The sequence below is a fragment of the Schistocerca cancellata genome, chromosome 9 (assembly GCF_023864275.1).
Source record: "Schistocerca cancellata isolate TAMUIC-IGC-003103 chromosome 9, iqSchCanc2.1, whole genome shotgun sequence".
Classification (NCBI taxonomy): Eukaryota; Metazoa; Arthropoda; class Insecta; order Orthoptera; family Acrididae; genus Schistocerca; species Schistocerca cancellata.
In genome coordinates, this window is record NC_064634.1 from 211,324,051 (window position 1) to 211,350,799 (window position 26,749).

General features: G+C 42.6%; 1 protein-coding gene across 1 annotated transcript in view; it reads left to right on the forward strand.

Annotated features, from left to right (window-relative positions):
* Positions 1 to 25,363, forward strand: part of LOC126101290 (uncharacterized) — a 31,621-nt gene extending 6,258 nt beyond the window's left edge. Inside the window, exons 2-4 of the mRNA XM_049911970.1 lie at positions 12,520 to 12,735; positions 21,167 to 21,324; positions 24,252 to 25,363. Coding sequence (XP_049767927.1) covers positions 12,520 to 12,735; positions 21,167 to 21,324; positions 24,252 to 24,546 — 669 coding nt within the window. The 3' untranslated portion in view covers positions 24,547 to 25,363. The remainder of the gene's footprint in view (positions 1 to 12,519; positions 12,736 to 21,166; positions 21,325 to 24,251) is intronic.
* Positions 25,364 to 26,749: the final 1,386 nt, after the last annotated feature.

A 26,749-nucleotide genomic window follows, 5' to 3' on the forward strand; every position in this document is an offset into this window, starting at 1 on the left:
TTGACAAAGCATTGATCTTTATTTGTCTAATTTGCTTACACGTGTAGAGAGTTTTTTGTGTACTACGTATTTCGTGATCAGATATATTACACGCCCCATCTGATTTTATTACCTTTGCAGTGAAATATTTATATTTATATTCAAATATCTTTTAAATCTCTTATCTTACCTCTTCACTGCTTTTCCTGTTTAAACGAATTTACACCTGGTTGAACCTGATGACTCGACGTTGAGTATATAACTTACCAACAGCAGCGATAACAACTTCCAAGAATTAATCATAAATTTAGAACAGACTCGACGTTGAGTATATAACTTACCAACAGCAGCGATAACAACTTCCAAGAATTAATCATAAATTTAGAACAATCACTTCACACACTACACTCGTGTTTCTATGCATGGTTCTTCAGCACAAAACTTAGGTGTAGGAGTTTGACACAAGTGGCAGAGTGGCAGTTTCTCCATTGTATAATGTCTGATTAGTTCATGTCTTCCACTGTAACAGTGTGCACCCCATGAAATGTGTACCCCATGCCCATGCCATACTGCAGTATTACATGCCCTGCGGTTTACTCACTTTCTTAGTAAGATGACTGTTACGATTACAAAGGTAGGTGGTTTTCCTGACACTGTAGACTGTTCCGCTATGTAAGCCTTCACTGCTTAGGCCATATTCAATCAGTTTTTCAGTCAGATCGCCTTACTAGTTAATTTGTAAGTTTAAACATTGTTGACATGAAGGAATCTTACATCCATGGCATATTTCGGAATTTGCTTCTCTGCATAATCCTTCTTTGAAATCTTAGCAGCAAGCTCACAACACAAACAAACAAATAAGGCGGGAAGTTCTGCTATTCCGAGAAAACAAACGTCTCGTACAACGCTGATGCACGATCTTCGACCTGAGCTGTTGTGCGCTGCAGCAAGTTCGGAGCTGATTTGTTGGCGAGACCGTGATTTCGGTGCTCACCCCTCCCCCTCCCTTTTATGTGCCGCATAACGAACTGCGGAACGGCCCGTAATACTTGCGCAAGTCCGAGCGCATCTCCAGTCCATAGTGGCCCCTAATACAGGGCTGACGTCACGCGGTAACTACGGGTTTTACATCGTGGAGCCTCACTCCCTCTGATAACGTGGGAAATGCACCGTACCAAACGGGCAATCGCATTACGAAGGCCCCAAGTTCAGCCAATAGAACGGCTGTTACTGTTTCGTTCTTACTTGTGTATTTCACGCCGACTGCAAAATGATTGATTGTTTGCGATGTTTCCCACTCTTCCTCCTCTTCCGACGCCAGACTCTGAAATGGAAAAAGACGACGTAACTAATTTGACAGTTGAAGGTAATGTTCGGAAGACAGGAATTTAAACAAAGAAAGAGGAACAATGAACGGACGCAAAGCTTTTGATGTCAGAGGTGCCATTGTCGGCGAAATGCAGAGAGCAAAAGAAAAAGTAATGAACTAAAAAAAGAAAACAGGAAAATCATCGGAGGTAGGTATGAGATGGCGTGTACGCACATCAGTCCTCAAGGCCCTTTTTGATATTAGCTTTACCAGGTCATCGGTCATACTGGTTTCCTTGGATGTGGTTAAAAAGGAAGTGTACACTTTAGGTGGCTTTATTCTCACTCAGACAGGAGTGAGTAATTCGCTAATTGTCTTTCTCGAACAGCAGCATTGGTAGAGAACAAAACATGGAAACACACAAAGCGGCAAACAAATTCCTAGCGGGGAAGGTCATCCCATACTCTTAAACAACTCTATGAAGAAAAGCCCATTTGTAGTGACAAGCTGAAATATCCAACTAATTACTTCTCATAAATGTGAGTAATTAGTTATTCATTTGAAGGTCCGTTAGACACAGCTGTTTATGAAGTACAATAGTATAGAAGCGGCATACGTTTGTCTTACTCTATCATAAGAATCGTATCGTCCATTAAATAATGAGGAAAACAATAGCTGAAACTACTGATCAGGGTCCAACGTTTCTAAACATTTGTCTGTAAGTTCGTAATATGAACATGGTGACTCACACATGACCCCATACCACGTGTTTGAAGCACTTTACTCCCTTTGATATTATTGAGATGTGTTTCTTCGAAACGCGTAAATAAGACTGGAGTGCTGAACATCCAGTGACTAAAACTTTTTTTTTTCCAGTGATCTTTACAGGAAGGTCTAAAATTTAAAATTTCATAAAATGGTCGCAGGTCTCTTACGTGACTGTGTGTCACACGTTAAACTAAACACTTGTAAGTTGTATGTATGACAGAATCGAAGAAGAGAGGGACTGCTCATGTCAACAATCAGTCATTAGAGACGTAAAGCAAATATACCCTCCTTCCTTCCGCCCCCGCCTTCCCCCTTGCAAACAACGATGTTGTAGCTGCTGCTGTGCAACAATTCGTTAACAATCAGTGTTTAAAAAACTGACACAGAAATGAGAATGGCGTGGCTGCAGCAGTACGTAGTGGACAATAAGTAGCTCGATTCAATGTTCTAGTGAACGTTATGTCATAACAATTTAAATGACGTAAAACGCTGTGATGGACACTTTTGAAAAATGTTTTTAATTTTCTTATCTTTGTGAAATCAAATTTGTGCATGAACTGACACGTATCAGGTCCATTTTGGCAAGTGTCAGTCCTTGTGGAAGCAACATGATTAGACACACAACGCGTAGGAAAAAGTTAGGCATTCCCCGCAGGCAGGAAAAATGGTTGCTGCGTTCACGTGACCTCGGAAAATTAAAAATGGTTCAAATGGCTCTGAGCACGATGGGTCTTAACATCTATGGTCATCAGTCCCCTAGAACTTAGAACTACTTAAACCTAACTAACCTAAGGACATCACACAACACCCAGTCATCACGAGGCAGAGAAAATCCCTGACCCCTCCGGGAATCGAACCCGGGAACTCGGAAAATTACAGAAACTCTAAATCATGATAGCTACACATAGATTCGAACACTCCTCCTTTCGATTATGCTGCTTTATCTCGGCGTCGCATCTGTTGTTAGCTGTCTTAACGACCTTAGATTTTCGAAACCTTGAATATGAATGGATACAGCAACTGCAGAGTGGAATCTTCGTGAGGATAAAGTGAAATACAGCTAATCAGTTTGCAGAAATAAAACATTTATTCAAAGAGCTTGACCACGTTTCGACGTCTTTAATTTCGTCTTCTTCAGAAGGAGCAAGGTTTACATCGACAATGGTTAACTTTATGTACATGTTAAAATACAGGTATATAAAAAATGTGGAAAATAACTACCATACAGCGAATTATTAACACTTAATGTTTAAATCACGTTGTGGATAACGTTAAAATTGTAGCCATCAACTGATTAGGTGTATTTAATATTATGTGGGTAACTAATCCTATATCCAATTTATCGAGCCTCATGTTTCACCTTAATAAAAGTTTAAAAACTGGTGTACGTGAATATCGGGAGAAGTTTAAAAAAAAATCACAATTCAGCCCCAGACGTAGGCTTACAAGAGTTATTTTACTGATGAATTCATAAGCAAAAGAAATAAAATGGCACACGGCATGGCTAGCTCGGAGACCCCAAAGGGTTGCTCAGCCTCGTAAGCGGAAATCGACTGAGACGCGCTGTATAGGAGTTCGAGAATTACCTGTAACGTATGTCAACTTCCAGCTTCTCATACTTTTCCGCGTCTGCTTGCTCGTGAGCACTTTTGCTAAGATATTCTGTGCCCATCAACAGTTGTCTGAAGTGAAGCCAGTCTCTTCTGAGTCGAATATTAAACCAAGTAGTCTAAGCGTATGTCTCGACCAATAAGAGAGCAGCGAGACCTGGGCCAGTGCACCGTGTTCGGTATTCGAGTGGGACACACGGGCGGCGGTTTGTCCGATGTATGTAGATGGAGCGGCTGACCAGCGGTTGACGCTTGGGTCTTTGTGTAAAATGCTCCAGTGAGATTTGCTTCCTACGTTCTCTGGTTACAAGTCACAAGTAGCGACGTGCGACGTAATGCATTCCGCATTTCAGCTTCACGATTTATTTCAGAGTAAACAACTCACGTCTGTACAGAGCCATGCTTCTCTGTGCCGAAGCACGTGGGCCAGAAATTTTTCTCTATATATTGCACACCTGAGTCATAGGCGAACGATGAAAATCCTTGTTCATAGATCTAATTAATCTTGGTATTTTCTTTAATGATTCTTGCTACTGTCGTTGGTTTCTTAAATACTGTATACGAAAATTTTTTGTAGAGTTAACCATTTTAGCCAGTAAACAATGACCTGTGTTTTTAGCTCAAGTAACAATTTGCACACGATATATCGGATTTTTCTTATTGTGCTTGCCTTTATTAAAACGACAGTATTCATCCAAAAATTGTAAAAACAGCATTGTGACGGAAGGTACTTTACGTCTTTTTATTTAGGCTATCGTTTTCGGCTCCTCAACAGTCATCTGTAGGCTCTGTTGTATGAACAATAGAAAGTATTACTGGGAACCAATATCTGCACCTGGTTTCCTTAGAAGACTACACGAACAATGTTTACTCTTCAACACATGCAACAGCAAGTGTCAAGCAAAACACCCAAATTGTCCAGTCATATATCGTTCTAACGATTCTTCTTAATTTGTAATTAATTTTCTAATTAACTTGGCAAGTCATACGGCAGTGGGTATTCTAGCACGATTATTTTGTCTTCAGCAACCCCGTATCCTCTCTGAGAGTTGCTTGCACATTCAGCATTTATTTATTCAGCACAGGGTTTCTATTAGCGTTTACGTATGAATTTTTCAACTTCCAGAAGGTAAGTTTGCATCAAGATCTTAGGTGCAGCTAAAGATGTGCCAGGCTCTATTAAGAGTCCATTAAGAGTTCGTCAGTTTTACAATATTTTTATTCTTCATCTGGAAAAGAAAGTCACAATTGACAGACAAGCATGCTATTTGCACCTCTATATGATGCATTTATGCTCATTCTTATGATAGACTCACTGATAGGAAACTGCATTATGAAGGTGTACGTAAATATTCGCTTAAGCCCACAAAATTGGCTGTTACGCAAAGTAAGAGATATCTGTGTTACTTTGGTCCTAAAATGCAGTCAGGTGACCGTAAATTATTACTTTCATTGATTGGTATTCACAGATTGTAAGTGGTCTTTTTAATCAGTGCTAATTTCTGTACACACTCCTCGTGTTACCATCATCAAAGTCATGTGTCATCATTCTACGAAACACTGCACATATGTTTGGACCTTGCTCCACGACATTTGCTCAAAGCTTGATGCTCAGGAACTTCAGATCACCATCTCTCCTCCACTTCCCGTCCAAATACTGACGATGAAAATTTTCTCCTTTACCAAAACCTCGAACTGGATACTTGAGAGCCGAGCGCCATTGCACGAGTGTGCCTCGGCTTCGGAGGCAGGAGATGAGAACTTCATGAATGAAATTTATTTCTGGACATGAAGAGCTTACAGAAACTTGGTGACCTGGGTTGTGATAGTGCTAGATCATAATCACGATGCTGTTGCTGTGGGCTTAAGCTGGATCAATACGATGATTTATTAATTTGTTAAGTCGATTGCAGCTGTGGCAGTTCTTGTTGAGTTTTCTACAGCGCGGAGGCCTGCGCCTACTAGCGGTGTGTGGCGTGAAACCCTGTAGTGGCAGCGAAAGACAGGCGGGTGCTGCAAATTGAAACCATTAGCGGTCGCTTCGATGTCTGGCGAGCATCGTAACAGCCGTCTGCGACGATGGTGAAAACCGTGACGAAATGTCTCACCCGCTCTGAAAGTACCCTTTGCGGTCGCACTGGAGATGCCGATTACTTTCCTAGTATCCAGCTATGGATGTGTCAGTTGCGATGTCTCCATCTCATCGTGATATTCTTTCGCCAGTCTAAAACTTTTCATTAGTTTGTGTGTCCTCCTGCGTAAATTCCTAGGACAGAAGTTGTAATAGCACGCCATTCCATCTGAGATAATATTAATTCATTGGTGAACGATAAAGAAGTAAAAACAAGGACGCTATTTCGCGCCTCCTGGAAATCACTATGCATGTAACCAACTGTGGTGATATAAAAGATAGAGTAAACGTTAGACCTATGTCCTTCATAAACGGTTTTTCCAGTTGTGGACCACATATTCCACCACTTGAAGAGTGAATAGCGCATAACTTTCGCATCACATTAATTAGTTTACAAAAAATTTAGTAGTTAGTAAAGGTGCAGTACACTATTATCGCTCTCTCACGCAGCATCCGCGTAAGAGTAGTTTACTATACCTCAGAAGTTTGGCCCTGTGGGGCAGGTCCAGTTTGCTCTCGAATACGGATTTGTATGCACACTATTGTCTATCTGTCTTACTCTATTTATTCTAGGTGCTGGAAACGGGACTTCAGAAATAGTCTGAATATGTCACTATCATTGTTAGTAGCCTGTTAGACGCAGCATTGTCACGAGCTCACCCATCAATTACTACATAATCCGTCAATTAGAGTAAAGAAATAATTAATGTTCGACGATGTAACTCTGTGTAGTGGGTATCACAGACATCTAAAGCTTCTTGAACTACATAAAATTATGAGCAGCAACACATATATTGCGACTTTACGAGAAAATTACGACTGTTACAATGCCTGCATTGACACGTCTTTCTTGTTGGATGAATTTAACAGTACGTAGTCTATCAATATTTTATTGAGGAAAGTTCTATTGAAGTTGACATATCTTTCCATCCCCCATCCTGAGAAATCCAACCAGTTTGTTTTGCACTTTGTCGTTAAGTACGTTGAAACAGGCCATTCGTTTTTACCAACAGTAAGCGCCGCTGGAGTTCTATAACGGACTGCCGCCAATCATGAGGCCATGTAAACAGTGTGCGAATTGTGTTAGGACTGATAACACACCTGTAGTTTGGCGCATGTGTTCATGGCTACATTGCCGTCACCAATCACGTGTAACACTTATTCCCCAGCCCCCTCAACTGCTCTTGGTCAGAAAATCAAATGTCTAGCACTAACACGTCGATTTGGGAAAACTACTGCCGGAGTTGTTTCATTTGGTATACTTATTAAGGGTCAGCAGATCAATCTCCAACCCAGAACAGCAACATGTAGCGCCCATAACTTCGAAATAAATTTTCTCGCTGTGAAGATCCGAGGATACGACTCTGTCAGTGGAAGTCGGAAGGCTTGTCAATGTACGGAAAACAGGAAAGAAGATATCCTCAAATTTTAATCAAATGTAAACGCCAATTACCGTATATAAACCGCCTTGAGCATACGATTCATTTCAAACAAGCTTTGCTACCCTCATGTGAGGAAACGCAGAAATTAATCGGACCTGTAATAACCTACTGACGTCTACCACAAGCGAAAGGCGCAATGTGATAGTGAAAAAAGATGTGTTTGTACGTGGCACTGCAACAGATTCTGTGTCTGCACGGCTACCCCATCTCTCTGGAGCACTGTAAGTTCGAAACCTAAGGAATCATTCCATCGTCCCCATTTCGTGTGACAACGGTACTATGAACTCTTCAAGGACAGCAAGTGGCTGGTCAACCATCTGAAACTACCAAATTCTTTTAAACTCATAAGCTCAATGTGAGTTGATGTAAGAGTAAGAGTTTAGATTGGTTCCGGCCAGAGTGGGCGAGCGGTTCTAGGCGCTACAGTCTGGAACCGCACTACCGCTACGGTCGCAGGTTCGAATCCTGCCTCGGGCACGGATGTGTGTGATGTCCTTAGGTTAGTTAGGTTTAAGTAGTTCTAAGTTCTAGGGGACTGATGACAGACGTTGAGTCCCATAGTGCGCAGAGCCATTTGAACCATTTTATAGATTTGCATTCTGGAGCGTCGGTAACACACTTCCGGTCGTCAAGTCAAAGGTTCCCCACAGGTTTCCTAAATGAAACGAATGTCTTGATGGCTCTTACGAAAGATAAAAAGAGGGATGGTGTCATGGGCTTTAACGCTCTGTCATTAGGGACGGAGAACAAGATCGCACTGATGAAAGATAGGGAAGACAACTGGCCGTATCCTTTCTAAGAATCAACCCGGAATTCGCCTTTAGGGTTACCACGAAAAACCGTATCTGTTTGGTACGACGGTGATTTGAATTAGCGTCCTCCAGAATAGAAGCCCGGTATCTTACCACTGCAGCACCTCGCTCTATGTCCAAAAGGATAAAGCCTTTTCCCTTCCCTTATTCTCTTCCAGTTGAACTGGTACCGAAACGACCTCAAATCAAGGAAGTGTTACACGTCAACGATCTTTCATGTACAATACTGCCAAGGCTACTTTCCCCAAATTCATCAGCGTCGGCTACAGGTATTACTAAACGGTACTATTTTCAGACATAGCTTGCTGAAACTTTTTTCCCAGAATCGCTATGGACAGTGTCTACTACAAAATCGTACAACGTTATGGAGGTAAACATACGTAATGCTTGAGGACAGACTACTTTGTAGCTAAGTTTTTATATAATAATGATTGAATACACCAGCCATTTTGGAAAAGAGTAGAGTAAAAAGATACTAATTCAAAAGGTCGTTTGTTTGTAAATGATAAGCATTACTTGAATCTGAGTGAAAATCAATCAGAGCAGAGCATACAGCTTCACCGTGTAACCCGTTTCCAAATGCGTCTTTGGCATATATGTAAATTCTGCCGAGTTTGCTTTACGAATATAAACAGAACTGAACCGCAGATAATAACTCGTCCAGTGTTTGAGGCAGAAAACATGATAAACAAAATGAAAGGTGCTATGAAGTGTGAGTGATAGGAACAGCACGAATGGCTTGGCTGTAGTGACGGCAAGCGATGACTTGTTCTACACTAAAGGGAAGTGATGCGATGTCTTCAAGGAAATTGATATTCTGGTCGGCGTCATCATCTCGTTCGATATGTGTTCATTCTGTGTCTACGTCACTGACGGACATCGCTTCAACTAGGGTGTGTTCCCGAGATAGCGACGTTGTAATCGTTAAGTTTAATTCTGTTTATGCGTTAGTTAAGCTCTAGAACAAACCATAGAGATTCTGAATTCGAAATGAGATTACTGAGTGGATCTAAGGAAAGGTTGTTTATGGTCTCGTATCAAAGAGACTCTGAAAATTACAGAGATGTGACAGCTACTTTTGCTTATGGCACCCTGAATGGTAATTGTGTGTACTCCATTGAAATAGTCTTAATTTTATTTTTTTTACGGTCTTAGAAGTGTTAAAAACTGTCACGATATTTGACGACTGATGCATACTGTACGTCCCATTTAAACAATGAAATGTTTGAGACTGTTCCGTTCTGTTCACCTAAATCTCTTATCATCCGCCGGCCGGTGTGGCAGTGCGGTTCTAGGCGCTTCAGTCTGGAACCGCGTGACCGCTGCGGTCACAGGTTCGAATCCTGCCTCGGGCATGGATGTGTGTGATGTCCTTAGGTTAGGTTTAACTAGTTCTAAGTTCTAGGGGACTGATGACCACAGATGTTATTTCCCATAGTGCTCAGAGCCATTTGAACCATTTTGATCTTATCATCCCCAAAATTTTACCAATTGATCAAAATATCACTATACAAAGCTTCAAAACAGAACCAGTACACTATGAATAGTTAATAAGGTATGACCCAATCCTGCCACCTGTGATTTCTTCACAATTGTTTTTATAAATGGAATTTTGAAAGTCAAATATGGGTGTCTTTCTGCTGGTTGCCTTGCTCAATTAATGACCTGAGTTAGTAAATTCATAACTTCTTCTGTTATTACCTCTAAATTCGAAACGCGCAAGTAGACTCTGATCCAGCCTAATAGATCAACTATCGTGTCCCTATAATGTTGCAGTGGACGGCAACACAAATAAATCCCAAAACAAGTTTTTGCAATCGCCTGTCTGGCACAGCGTTTAGGTCAATGGTCTGCGTGGATGGCGCTCTTAGTTCCTCGAAAAACTATAAGGCGAATATCAAGACGTTCCACACGTATTTGCGCTATTTTCAATCTGCCTCGGACGTCAATGCAGACAAAAGCAAGGTACAAAGACTATCTTGCGATAAAGTTGCGAATCGACACAAGACCTCGATGTGAATAACACACTCACTTTTGTTGCACACGTTATCTATTGTTACGTAGTTCCGTGGGTGCTGACAGCAACTTGTCACATTTGTTTATGGAAGCGAAAACAACCGTTGTTAGGGTATCTGTTTTCGATTGAAGATTCGCTCTATGCTGTTCGAAAATCCTATAACTTGCATAGTCTGACTTCTGATACGTTGAAATGTTTCATCTGCTACACATACTTAGACATCGACACTCAATCTGACGATTATCTCGTCGTCGACAGTACATTCTAATGACCTTTTTGATTTTTGTTGTATAGAATTTCCCACCTAGACACATTGTATTATCATTCCATCTTTCGAGAGAAGCCATTTGATTTCATAGCATTAAAAACATTCTTGTAAGTTTTCATATGAGAACCTTGGTAAAATACAATTTTCTAATCTGCTAATAAATTCCGATTAGTACGTAACAGCTGACTGAACAACAATGGTGCATTTGTTTGTTCTGGAGGCTTTAAAAACTGACAGTTGACAAAATTGATCCAAAAAACTTCCCACAACCAGAGAAAACAAAATTTTGAGGAATTTAAACACAGTGTTCACTTTACGGTTTCACAAAACAACATTCTTACATTCGATATTCTTACACCCTTTGATCGCTGGTGGTCAACTTGGCAAAACGATTTCGCAATGTTTCCACACGCGTCTCAGACACACGTCTTCATTGAATCAGATATAAAATTTCGTATTTGGATGAAAGTTCTGGGTTAATAGCTGTACCAGGGAACCTTATACTGCGGTTTATTTCAATTACTTTTGGTCGTTTTGATGCATCGTGAAATACTTCAGTTGTTAGGTTTCATCAACCCTAAACCACTACAGCAACTTCCTATTAGTTACAGCGGCAGACTTTCCAGTAACCTTACAGCCGATTTTTCCAGCGTTTTCTATCTAATATAGAAATGACGCTTCTGCAAAAATTTCAGTTACCTGTCATATGTGAATTGTGAAATAACAAATACTCTATATCAGGTAACAACTTCCCATTTGGGCACAATAGTTGACAATTTCACATAATTATTGGCACGCATCTTACTTCAACTGATTGACTTCTGTCTTAGGGCATTTTCCTGTGCGTCACTTACACGGGTAGTCGTATATACTGAGAAAGTTGATCAACGTGTTCATGGAGGTGTTTACATCAAATTAACTTCTGACATAAGTACGGAGTCTTCCATAGCTAGTGTCAATATGAATAAAGTCATTTCGTGTATTAGACGGGTTCAATTTGTAACACTAAACACATCCATAAAACGAAACCGACGTTTTCACTCCCTTTGCAGTAATTTGCGTCAGAACGATGAAACTCATTTAATCCGTTGCTATGTTTTCTGTACATGAACTGCTATGTGAGGTAAATGCACATTCTCACACAGCCACTGTCAACATGAATAAGGTCCTACCGGGTTTCATAATGCATCAGTTTGTAATACCAAAAACAGATATAAATCAAATCGACGTTTCGTCACTTTTAGCGGCGATTCTTTTCAGGAAGATGAAAATGATTTTATCCTGGCAAGAGTTTTCTGCATGTTAACTGCCCCCCCCTCCCCCTGCTAATCTCGAACTGTAACACTATGAACACATATAAACGTAGCCGACGTTTCTACTCTCTTTGCAGCGATTCTCTTATGGTGAAATTAGTCTTACAATTGGTGGTGTATTCTGCACATTAACAGTATCTGATATAAGTGTGCAGGCTCCCACAGACAGTGTCGAATAGTCTTATTAGGTATTAGGCAGCGCCAGTTTTTAACATTAAAAGCGCCTGTAAAAGAAGAACGATGTTTCGACTCTCTTTGCAGGGTTTGTCTTCAGGACGATGAAACAAATACAATCGTGGAAGTTGTTTTCTGCACATTAATTACTGTGTTGTTGACATGGCCAAACTGAAGAAAGTCCTTCGGATAAAAGGCCGCATCAGTTTGTAACACTGCAAACACCTGTATAACAAAACGGAAGTTCCGACTCTGCGGCGGTCATCTTCAGAACGATGAAATTGTGTTTCTAGATGTCGGAGCACTGATTATTCTCCGATGCAGTCCAGCTTCATTAGTTTGAACAGCATCCTTTCGGCTGTTAGGGTGCTTCAATTTACAACACTAAAAATACCTATAAAACCAAACTGTTGTTTCGACTCTCTTCGCAACCGTTATCTTCAGGACGACGAAACTATACAACTGTCGTAGGTGTCGGATCGCTACTCGCTTCCCGGGGTGATGCAGCTTCGCCGCCTGAGCGGGGAGCTCGCAACCGCGGACAGCGCGAACTGTTGCAGTTTCTGCGGAGCGACGCGTAGTACTCGAGTGGCAGCGGGGCTCCAGATTTCCGGCGGCCGGCGCATTCCGACGCTCCAGCTCCAGCTCCGGCGTCCGCGGCCCGGGTCACCTCCCCGCCACCGCCGCCGCCGGCAGCCGCCCCTGCCAAAGGTCCTGCGGCCAGGCGCGGCCCCTCCCTCTGCTGAAGAAGATCAAGGTGAGGCGGCAGGAGGAGCGAGGTGGGTGTCGCCGCCGCCGCCGCCGCTATATAAGCCCCAGCGCGTCTGCAGTCGGCACACACCACCAACGACCGTCGTTGCCTCTGCAGTGCAGCCCGCCTTCTACTCCACCACCACCACCACCATGCAACTGGTGAGTATACAGTGTGGAACCGCCATCTACCGCACGGTCGGGCACCACGGGAGACTGTTACCGCGCTATTTGCTCACTTTGCGTTTCACTCCTACAGTGGATACGTACGGTTCGCTCAGCTGTTTACGATGTTGCTGTATTGTTAGAACTCTATTAACTCCCACGTTCGTGTGTTTGCCAAAATTTACTCAGTAACTCAAGTGATGTATTGTAAGGTCATATCAGTCCTTTTGAAATATTCGTAACTTGTAATAATATGCGGTACTTGTATTTCAGACGGAATATCTAACGCTTCTGAAATTCCCCTCCCATGTATATACGTACTGCAGCTAATGTCTATCTTATAACGTGGTTAGATTATGTATAAGCGTCTGTCTAGACTTGACCGCGTTGATCCTTGACTATTCATTCTTGACTGCTTAGTCAGTAATACGATTTCAGAGTTCTGTAACGTTCAGTGTATTGCCGTGATTTCCAATAGACAACTAAATACCCATACACAACAAACTTGAATGACGCTTACAAACTTTCCTGAATGCAAAGTTTGCTTTCTAAAGGCATACTTCCTGCCTCATTATTCGTAGCTGGCGACGAGGCAAATAACCGCATCTAAGATACGTTACTATTCGGAAAAAGTGTACTACCGAGCTACCTATCACCAAAAGAATTTTCAATTTGCTCTAAACTAGTTGGGTCAATACGTTCCTTTTTTTTAAAAACCAGCTTCTATGAAACTATGAATTACTCAGAGGGTGGAAAATATACTCAGTAAAGTTGGTTACTGAGAACGAAATATCTTGAAAGCTGGTAAGGGAAGAAATAAAGCAAAGCCTCGGTTGGAATTTAAACCCGTCTCGTCGGATCATATTTCTAGCTTACAGCTCAGCAATAGCTCCCGCCAACATACGTAACGTGTCAGTTGATACCAAAAGCAGATACTCTTCTACTGATCTGCTAAATGTGAATCGTATGATCGAGTAATTTAACACGTTCCTGTCTACCTAGTAATTCCTACGTCGATTCGGAATCCTGGAAAGGCAAATTATTAAAATTTGCTCACATGACCATAGAGAGCTACTGAATCCCACCTAACATTTTTTCTACCCAGAAACACCTTCTTCGCCATTTTTATCAGAAATATTCGGCACCAGTACCCCTGTACTATCCTCATTATATCAAGTTACTACACGCGGTTTTGCACTTAAGCCATCGGTCCGAAATGTGATCTAGGCACATTGTAACAGTTGTTTTCTTCATCCTTTGTACTATCTACTCCCATTACACCATTACCTCCGATCAATTTCAAGAAGTATAAACTCTTTGCACTTTTCTCTTGCTATTTTTAATATATTGCTTATGAGAGGGTCATCAACTTCCCTTAAATTTTGGTTGCTTGTAATAAAGAGAACTAAGGGCGTCAGCAATAACTACAGGTCCTACGCGGATTTTATGTAGGAATAATCGTTCTAAGTTTGAATGATTTCTTAAATGTTCCATTTCCCTAAAATGTACCATAGGTACAGATCAAGAGACTGTAATCCTGTGAAATTACGTACCTTTCCGACGTAGAACGGGAAAAACCATAAAGTGGACGCCCTATTGATGCCACTGCAGGACGCCTTCATGGACTTAGTATAGGTACGTGAAAAATAGCCCATGGTCTCTGTCATGAAACCTTCGTGGCATGTGCTTAAAGCTATTTGAAGGAACCATACTACATAGGACTAGTCACCGCGCTTTTTCCATTCGTTTCCTTCAAAATTACAAATAATTTTCTTAAACTCATTCTATACAATAGAAAAGCAAAATTTTTCGATCGCGTAACATTCTCCTACGTATTCCACGGAAGAAGGAATCGTAAGTTATATGGCATCGTATAGGTCAGTAAGAGACCGTGCGAAAATTTACTTGGACTGTCATAGAGCAAAAAAATTGCCACTTAAGAAAGAATGGGAACAATACTACAATAGAACATATGGAATGGTTAAGAATCTGTCAGATAGGCCGATACGATGTTATAGAAGACTTTGTAATTTGGCAGCACGAAGTAGACAACGATCTTCTCACCTCGTAAAGAAATGGTAGTCGTCTCCTAGAATCGAATACACGACATCCGCCAAAGAATTAGAGATTGACCACCGGACGGTGCGGGAAAGGAATATCGTATTTGGACGATTACATGTATAAGGAAATACTTGCCAAGTTTCAAGGTGTAGGACTGCCCATACGAGCTTTCGCAAAGAGCTGTTTAGGTAATCCACAGGAATTACGTTACTTAGACACGGATCTGAAGTAAGCTGCTACTTGACGCTATGCATCTAGTACCTGAAATATAGAAGCTCCTCTTTTTTGTGCTAGGTCCGAGTACCATTGCGGTGCTCCGTTTCTTCAGCAGGTTATATTCCGGTTCTTTTCTGGTTTTGTGTGACATTCAAGTTGTTGCTCTGTCGTTCCGAAACGAAGCTATGCGTTTCTGCAGCGTTGGATCCTAGCTTCCCTTCCGGCCGACTGATGACGTCCCTGCGCGGGTAGCGTTTGTATGCGCTCGCGCCAGCGCACTTGTTAAGCGTGTTGAGTGGAGCAGCGGCGTCCAGTGACGCATCCCGACCAGCACTGGCACCACACCGCCGGCCTCTGTTACGCAAGTGGAACCGACGCTGACATAAATTTTCCGGCTCATCGGACACTTGTGTGGACTGGACCGGAGGCCCTTACTTAGCCGCAATGGTCACTACGGTGTTGCCTTCCCACGGAGCCACGCGTAAATCTAGACGCAGCGTCCGGGTCACGACCACAGAGTTCCCGCCGAGCGACCTTACACCTGTTACCTCGCTGGACTGGTACCGCTGCCGACGCGGCGACAAGCTGTCGAAGTTTAGCTTAACTCAGGAACGAACTGAATGAGGAATTACCAGGTTGTGTAGTATTTATTTAGCGTTATGGCTAGTACAGATATATCTGTAATTACATAATACGTATATAGATATACATATTTACAGTAATGTGTGCGCTTCATAACTGGATATCCAATCCTTCAGTCCAGCGCACAGCATCTGGAGTTACCAGCAGGAAGTCCTCTTCACCGCGGCCGCAAGGTCGAATCCTGCAGTCACTGACAGTATCACTAATAGTCTGGTGTGGAGCACCGCAATTGCATTCTTGATTAGGCAGTTTTTTTCCACTTTGGGAGAGCACCGGTCTTGAGCCTTTCTGATTCTTTTCAGGCCAGTCCGCTTGGAAGTGTATCACTGGTTAAAGTGTTATGGAGGCGCACATCTCTTACTTCTTCTCACCGACCTTTCCATTCATCAATAGGTTAAAAATTTTTGGAACCCATGTCAGTAACATCCCTCATGGTTCGATTCAAAAGAGGCCGGTCACTATGCACTTGTAGACTAAGATTCTTCGAGAACTTGTGGAATTCCCTCATAAGTGCAGTAGATCTGCGTAGATCAGCAGGAATTATACCCGTTAACAGTGGAATCCAATGAACTGGAGTAGATCTGACTTCGCAAGATATTATGCGCATTGTAATATTCAGTTGGGTGTCAATGAGCCTCGTATGATTACTCATCCAAACAGGTGCACTGTACTCAGCACCTGAGTACACCAAACCCAAGAATGAAGATACCCACGTAGTTCCGCGTAGCTCATTGTTATGTTGTTTCCTGTCCTCAACTTTTGAGTCAGGTTGAGAAGATGCTGTCTGGAGGATAGTGTAGAGTCCAAGATGACACCAAGATCTTTTAGATTCCAATGATGACGAAGAATTGTCTGAAACTTACATTCGGATTCACGTTCGCCAAACGATAGTTTAAGTGGAAACAAGACACCTCTATTTTTACTCACAGTGGGTCGAAGTCTCCAGATTTTGAAGTAATTGTCTAGTACAGACAAGTCTTCGGTCAGGATTTCTTCTGTTGTCTCAATTTTCTGGTTCTGTGCACCTAGAGCCAGGTCATCGGCATCGCAGAATTTTCTGAACGAAGTGTCAGGTAGGTCAGATAGATAAGCTGAATAGTAATGGCAAGAGAACTGATCTTTGGGGCTATCTGTTATTTAGCTTCCCCTCCTTGCTTACTTTGCTTTGAGTGATAACTGGAACAACCGATTACTGAGCTTATTGTTAACCAGTTGGGCCATCGTTTTGCTTTGCAAGACGCGAAGAAATTTGTAGATAATACCTACTCTCCACGGGGTCAGCAGTATTAAACTACGAAAGAATGGACTCCATTTACCGGGTGTCGCGGTGCTTAAACACCGGACTTTAATAACCTTGTCGATGATGGGACAGAAAGCGTAACCTACCACTCTTTAGGTTTCTAAATTCCCATGGAAGAACACGATAGCAACGACCTACATCATAAAGAGTAAACTATTAGTGGAAAGGGGGGAGTGAGGAAGAAGTGTGACAAAACATTGTGAATTGGAAGAAACACTTGACGCTAGTAGTAGTAGTAGTGAAAGTTCTATTGAAAACTTAGATGTGTTGAGAGGGATTTCTGTAGACTGGCAGTGCTTATTTCAGGGGAATGGCATATTTATAAGACTCTCGTGAGACCTCTTTTTCCTATTACTGCTTGGTCCATTAAAGACTGAAACACATAGACGAATTTAGATACTATTGGCGAATCTCGGGGTATGGCCAAGTGGTAGAGGCGTCTTGAAACATATTTCTCATATTCATCTTAGTCGAACTGACTTCGTCTGAAAATGACGGGTACGAGAACTTACTGGAACGATGCTTCAAGGGGTTGCCGTCACTCTCTTGATGTGGCAAGAAGAATACGCCAGATAAAGACACGTCCGCACACTATACATTACCATGTAATAGAGATAACCTGGGAACTTTTGCGGAAATAGTTGGATGAAGGCTGACAGAGACCTCGAGATATCCTGATGAGTGAATTTAAAGAATCAAGAACAGGAGATACGTCCGCAGCAGTTCTCCTAGTTCTGTAGTATATGTCACGTACAGGGCGAGGAAATTTCGATACTAGCCATTAGACTGCACTCAGTGGAACAGTAATTTTCGCCGTGTTGTTCAGACGAACAATGTGAGCTGGTTCGTATGTTTCGAAACCTGCCTGTGTCACGAGAGTGGGGAGTTACTCACCTGAGATAGTTTAACCGTGTACCGGGTAACTGTTACCTGCTTATCCACACAACACTGATAAACAATAGATGTTCCGCTGTAATTAAGAAACACAAATAATGTCCTCACAAAAATTCTTAGATTAATCATAAGTCCAATTAATACACAAGATAACTACGTAGTTTAAGTGTATTTACGTAGAGAGTGCTATTACGAAACCACATTCTTATTTTAAATACGAGGTTCATTGTAGAGGACATTATTCTGATGACATACTAAGAGATGTGCCATAGTTATTAAGACGTTAGAGTAATATTCGGGAGAAAACATGGTTGGCCAGATTTTCTCTAGTTTCTCTAAATTACTGAAAGCAAAGGTATGGATTGGTCTTCGAAAGAGCCACAATACCTCGTCTCACGGCTGTTCTGTCGGAGCATTTCTTTTGCGGCTAACGTCTTCCTAAACGCCAGCATAATAAACCAGCAAACTTACTTCTTCCCTTCGACGAATTTACAAACGCTAGGCTTGTGAAACGTATTGCCATGAAATCTACTAATCTGTGCTCCGCCTGATTTTTTGTTCTTATGGCTCCTCCCAAACTGTCACTCATTATGTGTCTCACAAGTACCACAGCTGAACAAACAACCACTTTCCCATTGCACAACTAGCGCTGGTTAACAGGGAGCACCTGTTAGCATTTCACCAGTAATTAACATAGCATTACACGAGAACTTTTCCCAACAGAGCACAATGGTTTCTTCCGGTTTTGAAACAGATTAAGGGCAGTGACCTGTTTTCCACGCGTGCGGCGTAATAATACCGTAGGTTTACACCTTCCTTATGCAACGCGTTTTGGTAACTTCCTGTCTCACCTTATGAAACTGCTTGCGGTGTGACACTAGAAAGTTCATTGAGACTAAAGAGCTGATCGTTTTGTCAGCTGAGAATTTATCTGTTACGGTCTTACAGGTGGATATGAAGGACACCCTCCGAGTCCGTTGGAATTTTGATGCACGGAAGAAGGAAAAATGTGTATCAAAATTCCTATACCGCTCGGTATCTGAGATGATCTGTTTCATTCTTTGGGACCGCTTGATTTTTCCCAAATGGACGCACTGCTGTTCCCTTTCACTGGTTAGTTTTTTCGGCAGTAATGTGGCCAACAGAAAGTGACACAAGGCGAAATTCTAAGTATGTTGAATAACTCGCAGTCTCTCAAAAACTTTCAGACTAACACAGTGATTTATATACTGGGCACGGAGCTGTAGCTAATTTGCCTCGAATTTAAGTCGGAGATTAGCTGAAAATGAGCTAAAGTATTCGTTTTGGGCGAAGGGCAGTATGGTGTCAGGACTGACATTTCGGCAGGCCGGTGTTTGAGGGGGCGGATCGGATGGGCCGGAGGGGAGACGTAACCGGATGCAAGAGCGACCTGGCAGGGCTGCCAACCTTGATCCCGCGTGACCCCTCGTGACCGGGTCCAGGGTCTTTGGTGCGAGGAGCGGCCCATCTGTCAAACTGATAGAGAGGGGGCGTAGCATCGGGGTTGAGGGTGGCGACACAGGCGAACAAGTGCGAAGAGAAACTAGGAACTGAATAGTCTTTTACGTGGTCTGAAAGCGCTTCGGATGCAGTGCTTCACTTAGTGGGACGTGATTAGCTTTTAGGCGAGGTGACGTAGCAAATTCTTCTTGCAACAGGCCACCGATCCGTGACGCTGTTTTGTTGAGCTTCCATTGAGATTGCAGAACGTGACGTAGGCGCTGCTAGGGCAATGTGCTACGGATATTGTGACCAATTGCACATGCTATAGTAGAATGCTAACTAGCGAATGAAAGAAAGCCATACGTAACAGACTACTTATTCAGTGAAAGCTTCTAACCAAGAACTGTCGAATTATTAAGTGCAAGAGAACAAAAGGAGTTACGAAATGCGCAAATTTAATAATAACTGTAATTTAATGGAGTTTCTTACATAGTTCTGTACTGCTCTTTGGAAAATGAAGTATCAAGTGATGATCCGTCATTCCAGTTGTAATAAAGAAAAAGTGAAGCAATTTTTAATTGTATTAATCATTGTCTCGTCGATGGGACGCAGAAATACGATATATGTTTACTAGGCCCAAAGATTGTGCAGATACTATTTGTATTGTATCAATTTCTCTTACAGTATTTGAAGCCATTGGTTGGACAACTTGTTCTGCAAACACCTGTGGATATTTATCCGTAAACAGTTCACCATCTGACTGCATAATGCCGAGACTGTAGACTAATATGGTGAATTCTTGGTAACAGGTGCTTTTTACAATCTCATTGTTACATCAAGTTTTATACATACCCTACACGGACAAATATCCGTTAAAAGCAGTCTGCTGTGACTGTTTCATTTGCATGAAGCTTAGTTTATGATTCAGTGACTTTTGACGTAACATTCTTGCTTCGTTCAGGCAAAGAGTGAGCGCAGTTCAGGAATGGAAAGATTTGAACGTAATTACGGAACCCTTGTTACCGCCACATGGGTTAAATATTCTTCCTAAAAATGCGAAGCTGTAAAGTATAGAAGTTTTCGCAAAAAAATGCACCCTTCGATTTGAGGAAGGCCACGCTATAGTACTTCCAATACACTCATGTCAAGTAAAAGTTTGAACTAATTTCCGCGTTTCAGGTACAGGGGATCAGTATGCCGATCTACCACCGACTCATCCCCTGCTAATCGCGACATGGGGGAAGGGAGAGAGGGGTTGGGCCAGTTTAACGCTCGCACAATGGTTGCCAACTTACAGAATCTATTTATGATTCAAGGAGTTCGTAAACTGGCCTCACTAGACTGAATAAACGCCAATTTAACTAGTTCACAAAAAAATTCCTTAGCAATGGCAGGAATCGATCTCTGGTCTACGCGTGGCAAACACACCATGACTACTCAGCTACAGGGATGGAGTGTAGGGCAACTCAGCTGGATTACAATCAGGCTTGTGCTTTGCTCCTGCGTCTGTTTTACGTGGGTTAGCCGTAACCTGGAAATATTCTTAGTATTGTGGATATTGAGTTTCCACTGGTGGACAAACAGCATCAGCACCGTCTTGAGATAGGGGGTTCTTACACGTAGAAGCAGAAACAGTATGTGCTGTAGCCAACCGTCAGTATATAATGTCACCATTCTACAATGGGCTGATGTTTCATAATGCGTACATCGAGTTTCTCAGATTCGTTTTCGACAGTTGAGCGTCTAAGGATAACGTTCTAGGAGTGAATTCAAGTTGATTTATAGTTCTCCGTTTCCCAGTTGTTTTGACGTGTGCTGAGGAATGACACTGGTGTTTTCCTGCCCCCGCAGTTGGTCTGCCTGTCCGCCGTGTTGGCCGTGGCCGTCGCCCGGCCGCAGTTCGGCAACTACTACCAACCGCAGCCCACGTACAGCCCCACGGCGCGCCAGCAGGTGCCCATCCTGCAGTACAGCAACGAGGTCAACCCTGACGGCTCCTACGCCTACAGGTAAGCTCGAGCAACCGCAGATCTGACGGGCAGACGCTGCCTCGTTTCTGAGCTGACACTGTGCCGCACCACAAACATGTCCTCTGACTGTCCTATTCTGTAATGTGGCTCCTCGTAAACATTCGTCCTTCAGCTGTTAGGAAGCACGCTACTTCGTGAATGACAAATGGTGAAAAGAAGGATGACAGGCAAATTGTTTATTAGAATACACTTTGAGATTAAGGCAACGAGAGTGCTGCACCACAAACGTGTCCTCTGACTGTCCTGTTCTGTAACGTAGCTCCTTGTAAACATTCGTCCTTCAGCTGTTAGGAAGCACGCTACTTTGCGACTGACAAATGGTGAAAAAAAGGATGACAGGCAAATTGTTTATTGGAATACACTTTGAGATTAAGGCAACGAGAACACAATGATTCTCAGTACGAGTGTAATGCAAAGCGAAGTTTTCTTCACTGCCCAAAAGCTAAATTTCTCCCATTTCTTTCTCTTTAGTTCTTCTTCGTTTCACCATAACGTAATGTAAAAAGCCGCAGGAATTTTGGAATTAGTACCATGGTAAGAAGCGGTTACTGCTGGATCAGTCACAGTATAGACTTGTTGCTCGCCCCAGTCAGATTTTAGGGCATGGACGACAAAGTAGAAAGAAGTACATTTCAAGTGTAGATTCTGGCGAGTACGGATCACATATAAAACAATTCAGATACATGCAGGAAAAGCTGTGTAGCAAAAGCCGCACTTACGTTCCATTTACTGGGCTGAGGGCCGAGTTAAGGGTTATCTGTTGATTTTACTGGCACAGGATTACAAAGTGTTATGATAGTAGTGATGACTGAAGAAGAAATTTATTTTCATAAAGTATTCGACATCAAGGTTCGGTGCACAACCTGCTAAATACTCGCAGCACCAAGAAATTATTCTAGATGGGAATATGGGAAGGAGAGCCACTCGTCTCGAGAGAGGGTCTGTATGGAGCTATTCACAATAGAAGTAGGAGATTAGGTTTCTAAAACGAGAGTATTTCTCTTCAGCATAACTGATTTACTTCAAGCAGAAGATAAAGCGGACTATGTCGCCAAAAACAATTCCTACAGAAAGATAATAGCTAAATTTTACTACGTTAAAACGCAATCATCCACATTTAGATGTATGTGAAAACAGATACTTTTTTCTTGAATCACTATTTATACTAACGTCATTCCGTGCTCTGCCTCCTCCCTGTTTAATGTTAACATCCATGAACATGGGCGATAATGCTTCACAAAATCTGTTTGTCTGCCTGTCGTACATTTCCCCGTGTTAGTTTGTCCGCTATCTGTATCTGATTAAATATCAAGTGCAGCTATCTCCAGTATGTTAGTTATGAAGTGAGCCATCTGCTCTCTGTATGTCACCTTTAGTAACAAATATTCCGATTTACACAATCAAATGCTTGTGACAGGTGAAAGAAAATACCGGCTGGTGCAGTTTTTATATTCAACCCTGTTACATATAACCCTGTTAAATCTTTTGGTTCTGTATACAGATAGCATTGTAACTTCCGTAACTCTTCCGGAATTATTAGTACCATAATGGGTCACTATTCTGGAGTATATCACATTCTTCCATTTTTTGGAGCATTTTAATATGCAGTGCAACATAAACGTGCTGAAAATCATCTCTAGACACGACGATGCATTAGAAAAGAGCCGTATCCTTTTGTTTTTGTTCCCGTAGAAAGTGGTAGTTTTTCATCGAACTCAGGCTTGCTTTTTCAAACAGTGCTTTCTTTCCCCTTAGCGCCTTTGACATGGGCTATGTTTTCTTACCGTTATTGAGACAAGCTACTTCAAGGACGCAGAAAGAGCTTCTTTTGCATGGCGTTTCAGAGACCGTATACCCAGCAGAGTTTCCACTCTGATGCTTTATCTTTTTTATGGTAGTCAACCAGAAGATGGATTCCACGTTGAGCATGCTGCAGTGTTTAACGGGATGTCTGAGCCACTGAATAAGCATAAGACGCAGAGGGCCCAGTTTCAGTGATACCTACAATATCTGGTACTGTCTTGATTACAGCTCAGATTATTCCAATTTCCTCTTCTACACTTTCTCAAGGTCCACACTGTTTCTTTCATACAAGGCTGTGTTCCGGCCATACAAGTTCAGAAAAATTACTCTTCACTTGCTTACAACACTGGGAACCTTCTTCGTTCGTAGAATGTCAAGAGTAACGGACCAAGGAATAGAGATAATATACTTTATTCGCTAATCTGACCATCGTCAAGTGGACAGTACTGTAACATAGAAAATGACGCATATGATTTTTTAACTATACAAAATTATCAACAATCAGACTGAAGATTCCAAATATGACAATCAGTTCAGAGCAATCTACGTCACTTGATGTAGAATCCCTAGATCACCGTCAAATGCTCAAGTGGGCATGCTCGAGTGGGCACTCCGTAAAAGTTTGTTCAATTTTTTTCTCCTCCACTCGGCAGTCACAGGCAACAGATGAACAGAAAACTGACTTCTTCGACGAACATCTCGCTTGACCTGGCCTGATGTTGGAATCTCTGTCTCCTTTGTCAGATCTAGAAGCAGTTGAGCATTTTTGGGTTGATGTCAGTTTCAGCTCTGTCGCCACTTGGAGGTCGCGTCGGAAGAATTGATCCAGTGCGAGTCAGTCTAGGGTTGTTTCGCACGATTTCAGACGTGTTGTTGGTGGATATTGTAGGCTTCGAGCAGGTGGTTCTTATGAGAAGTGATCTTCTTAATGTAGAATACACGGTCGGGGTCTGATCCAGTGCGAGTCAGTCTAGGGCTGTTTCGCACGATTTCAGACGTGTTGTTGGTGGATATTGTAGGCTTCGAGCAGGTGGTTCTTATGAGAAGTTATCTTCTTAATGTAGAATACACGGTCGGGGTCTGAGTCTTGTTTTTCGTTGCAGCTACCAGACGGGCAACGGCATCGCTGCCCAGGAGCAGGGCTACCTGAAGAACCCCGGCCAGCGAGACCTGGAGGCGGAGAACGTGCAGGGCACCTTCTCGTACACGGCACCTGACGGCACGCCCATCTCGCTGCGCTACGTCGCCGACGAGAACGGCTTCCGCGCCGAGGGCGCCCACCTGCCAACCCCTCCCCCCATCCCGGAGGCCATCGCCCGCTCGCTCGAGGTCATCGCCCGCACCCCGCAGCAGCCCTTCCAGCCGCAGCCGCAGTACAACCCCTTCCGCAGGTTCTAAGCGCAGTCGGCGCCACTGTAGCCGGCCGCCGAGGCTACCACCAGCTCGCGGTCATCCTGCCCACAACACCGTCGTCAACCCCCAAATTGTGACCGAAGTGTGGACACTGTGACACGAGGACTCTTCCCTGAAGGAGTACAAAACTTCTTGCCCCGACCTGTTACGTGTATGACACTGCTGAGGGCAGAGTCTGCGGTATCGGCTACGTTGGTATCACTGCCACCGCCAAACATTCCTCCCCATACGCCCCACCACGACCCCACCAATACGAAACGGCAATGGCACAATGGTTACGTCTTGTTCGCCTCAGGTACGAGCCGTTGTTCTCCCGTTCGGAGATAGCAGAACGGACGCAGTGGCAACTACTTTGGGGTGGACTACGCGGAACGCTAATTCGCTTATTTCTTTTTTAAAAGTTTTGTACATGTACTATTAACGAGCGCGCACACAGATTCTCACGAGCTGAGACAACAAGGCCAGGAGGGTTATCGGAACAGTTTTGTTTCGCTGCCCCGGTGACTGATGGAGAATCCTCCCATCAGTTGCACTCATTGCCCCTCATCTGTTTCCCATGTCGCTGGAAGGCAGCCGCTTTTGGTGATGTGGCTCTCTTTCGAGCTAGCGTTTCGCTTTTGCGAGACGTTTTCTCCATCTTCTATGCTCTCTCTCTCTCTCATACGATCATAGTTGTGTCTAATTTCTGTGATGTTAGGTCTGTAATATTTTATAATGAATGAAGTTATAAAAATATGAATTATTTCATATTAAAAATGTAAATGATGTACGTTAAACTAAATAAATGTTTAACATAACTTTATTTTTCCTTTTATTTAACCATGAAAATTCATATGTCATTAAGCTGAAATACAGGCACTCAAGAGATATACACTGTTCCGCTATAAATCGAGAAGAATTTTGTAGATGTTGGTACTTCACGAGTTTATAAGCAACATTAGAACGAACGGTTGGCTGTTACTTCTTACTCCTATAATAGCTTGAATTTGCTGCAAGTTTCTCTCTAGTTACCTTCTCGGATACACGCCTAGGAAAGGACAGCTTTGTGCCGCCTTAAAACTAGCGAAGTCATGGAAGCAACAGATACCAAATTGAATAATGAGTACTCCCAACCGAAGACCAGTAGATTTTTACGCAACATTTAATAGCCTAATTTTTTCAGAATTTCAAAAAGGAAGGAATGTCGAAAGGAAGAAATACAAGTCGTGAAGTCCAGAAGCGACTATTCCTACAACTCACTATACCTATTAAAGACCAGTTTTAACGAACATCGCAAACTAAAATAGATGAAAAATTTTTAATTCTTTACCTTTGATGATTGTGAACATAAATAACGGTAACATGTAACAAAAGGACTCGCTAGATGGACAAAATGTAAACGGACAAAAGTTCTTTATGAACGTAAGACGAATATCGGCTGACAATAACTACTAATAAATTTGCAGTGGGTCTCCCAAAACGCTGGAACAACGGAAAAAGCCTCTGTACATTATTATTAAACTGTGATCGGAGTCTGATATCTGACTTGGTCACGCCTTACAATCCAGTACCTGATTTAGGAATCTCTGCCAGATCATAATGTAATTAACTGGATTCTTCCCGTACCTCTGTGCCTTTTCCAAGTATATCTGCTCCTCTTGTGATTCTATTCGCTGTTACTAGCTGAAATTTATTGCCGAACTCAGTCAGCCTTTCCCCTCTCAATTCCTAGCACCAAGCACATATTGTAGCGCAACCTTTTCCTCTACTACTCCCTCTACAACCGCATTCCACTCATCCATGACCATTAGATTTTCATCTCCCTTTACCTAATGAATTACCTATTCAGTATCTTCATATACTTCTCCTATCTCTTCATTTTCGGCTTGCGACGTCGGCATGTATATCTTAACTTTGGTTGTAGATGTTGGTTTGCTGGCGATTCTGATGAAAACAGACCTACCACTGAACTGTTCACAGCAGTTCCCGCTCCGCCCTACCTTTCAATCCACAACGAATTCTACCCCCGTTATACAGTTTTATGGCTGCTTTTGATGTTGGTCTACACTCGGCAGACCAGAAATCCTTGTATTCTTTCCATTTCACTTCACTAACGTCCTCTACGCTAGATTGAGCCTCTGCATTTCCCTTTTCAGATTTTCTAACCTCTGACATTCCACACGGGGTCACTTCCATCTTGACAGACCCC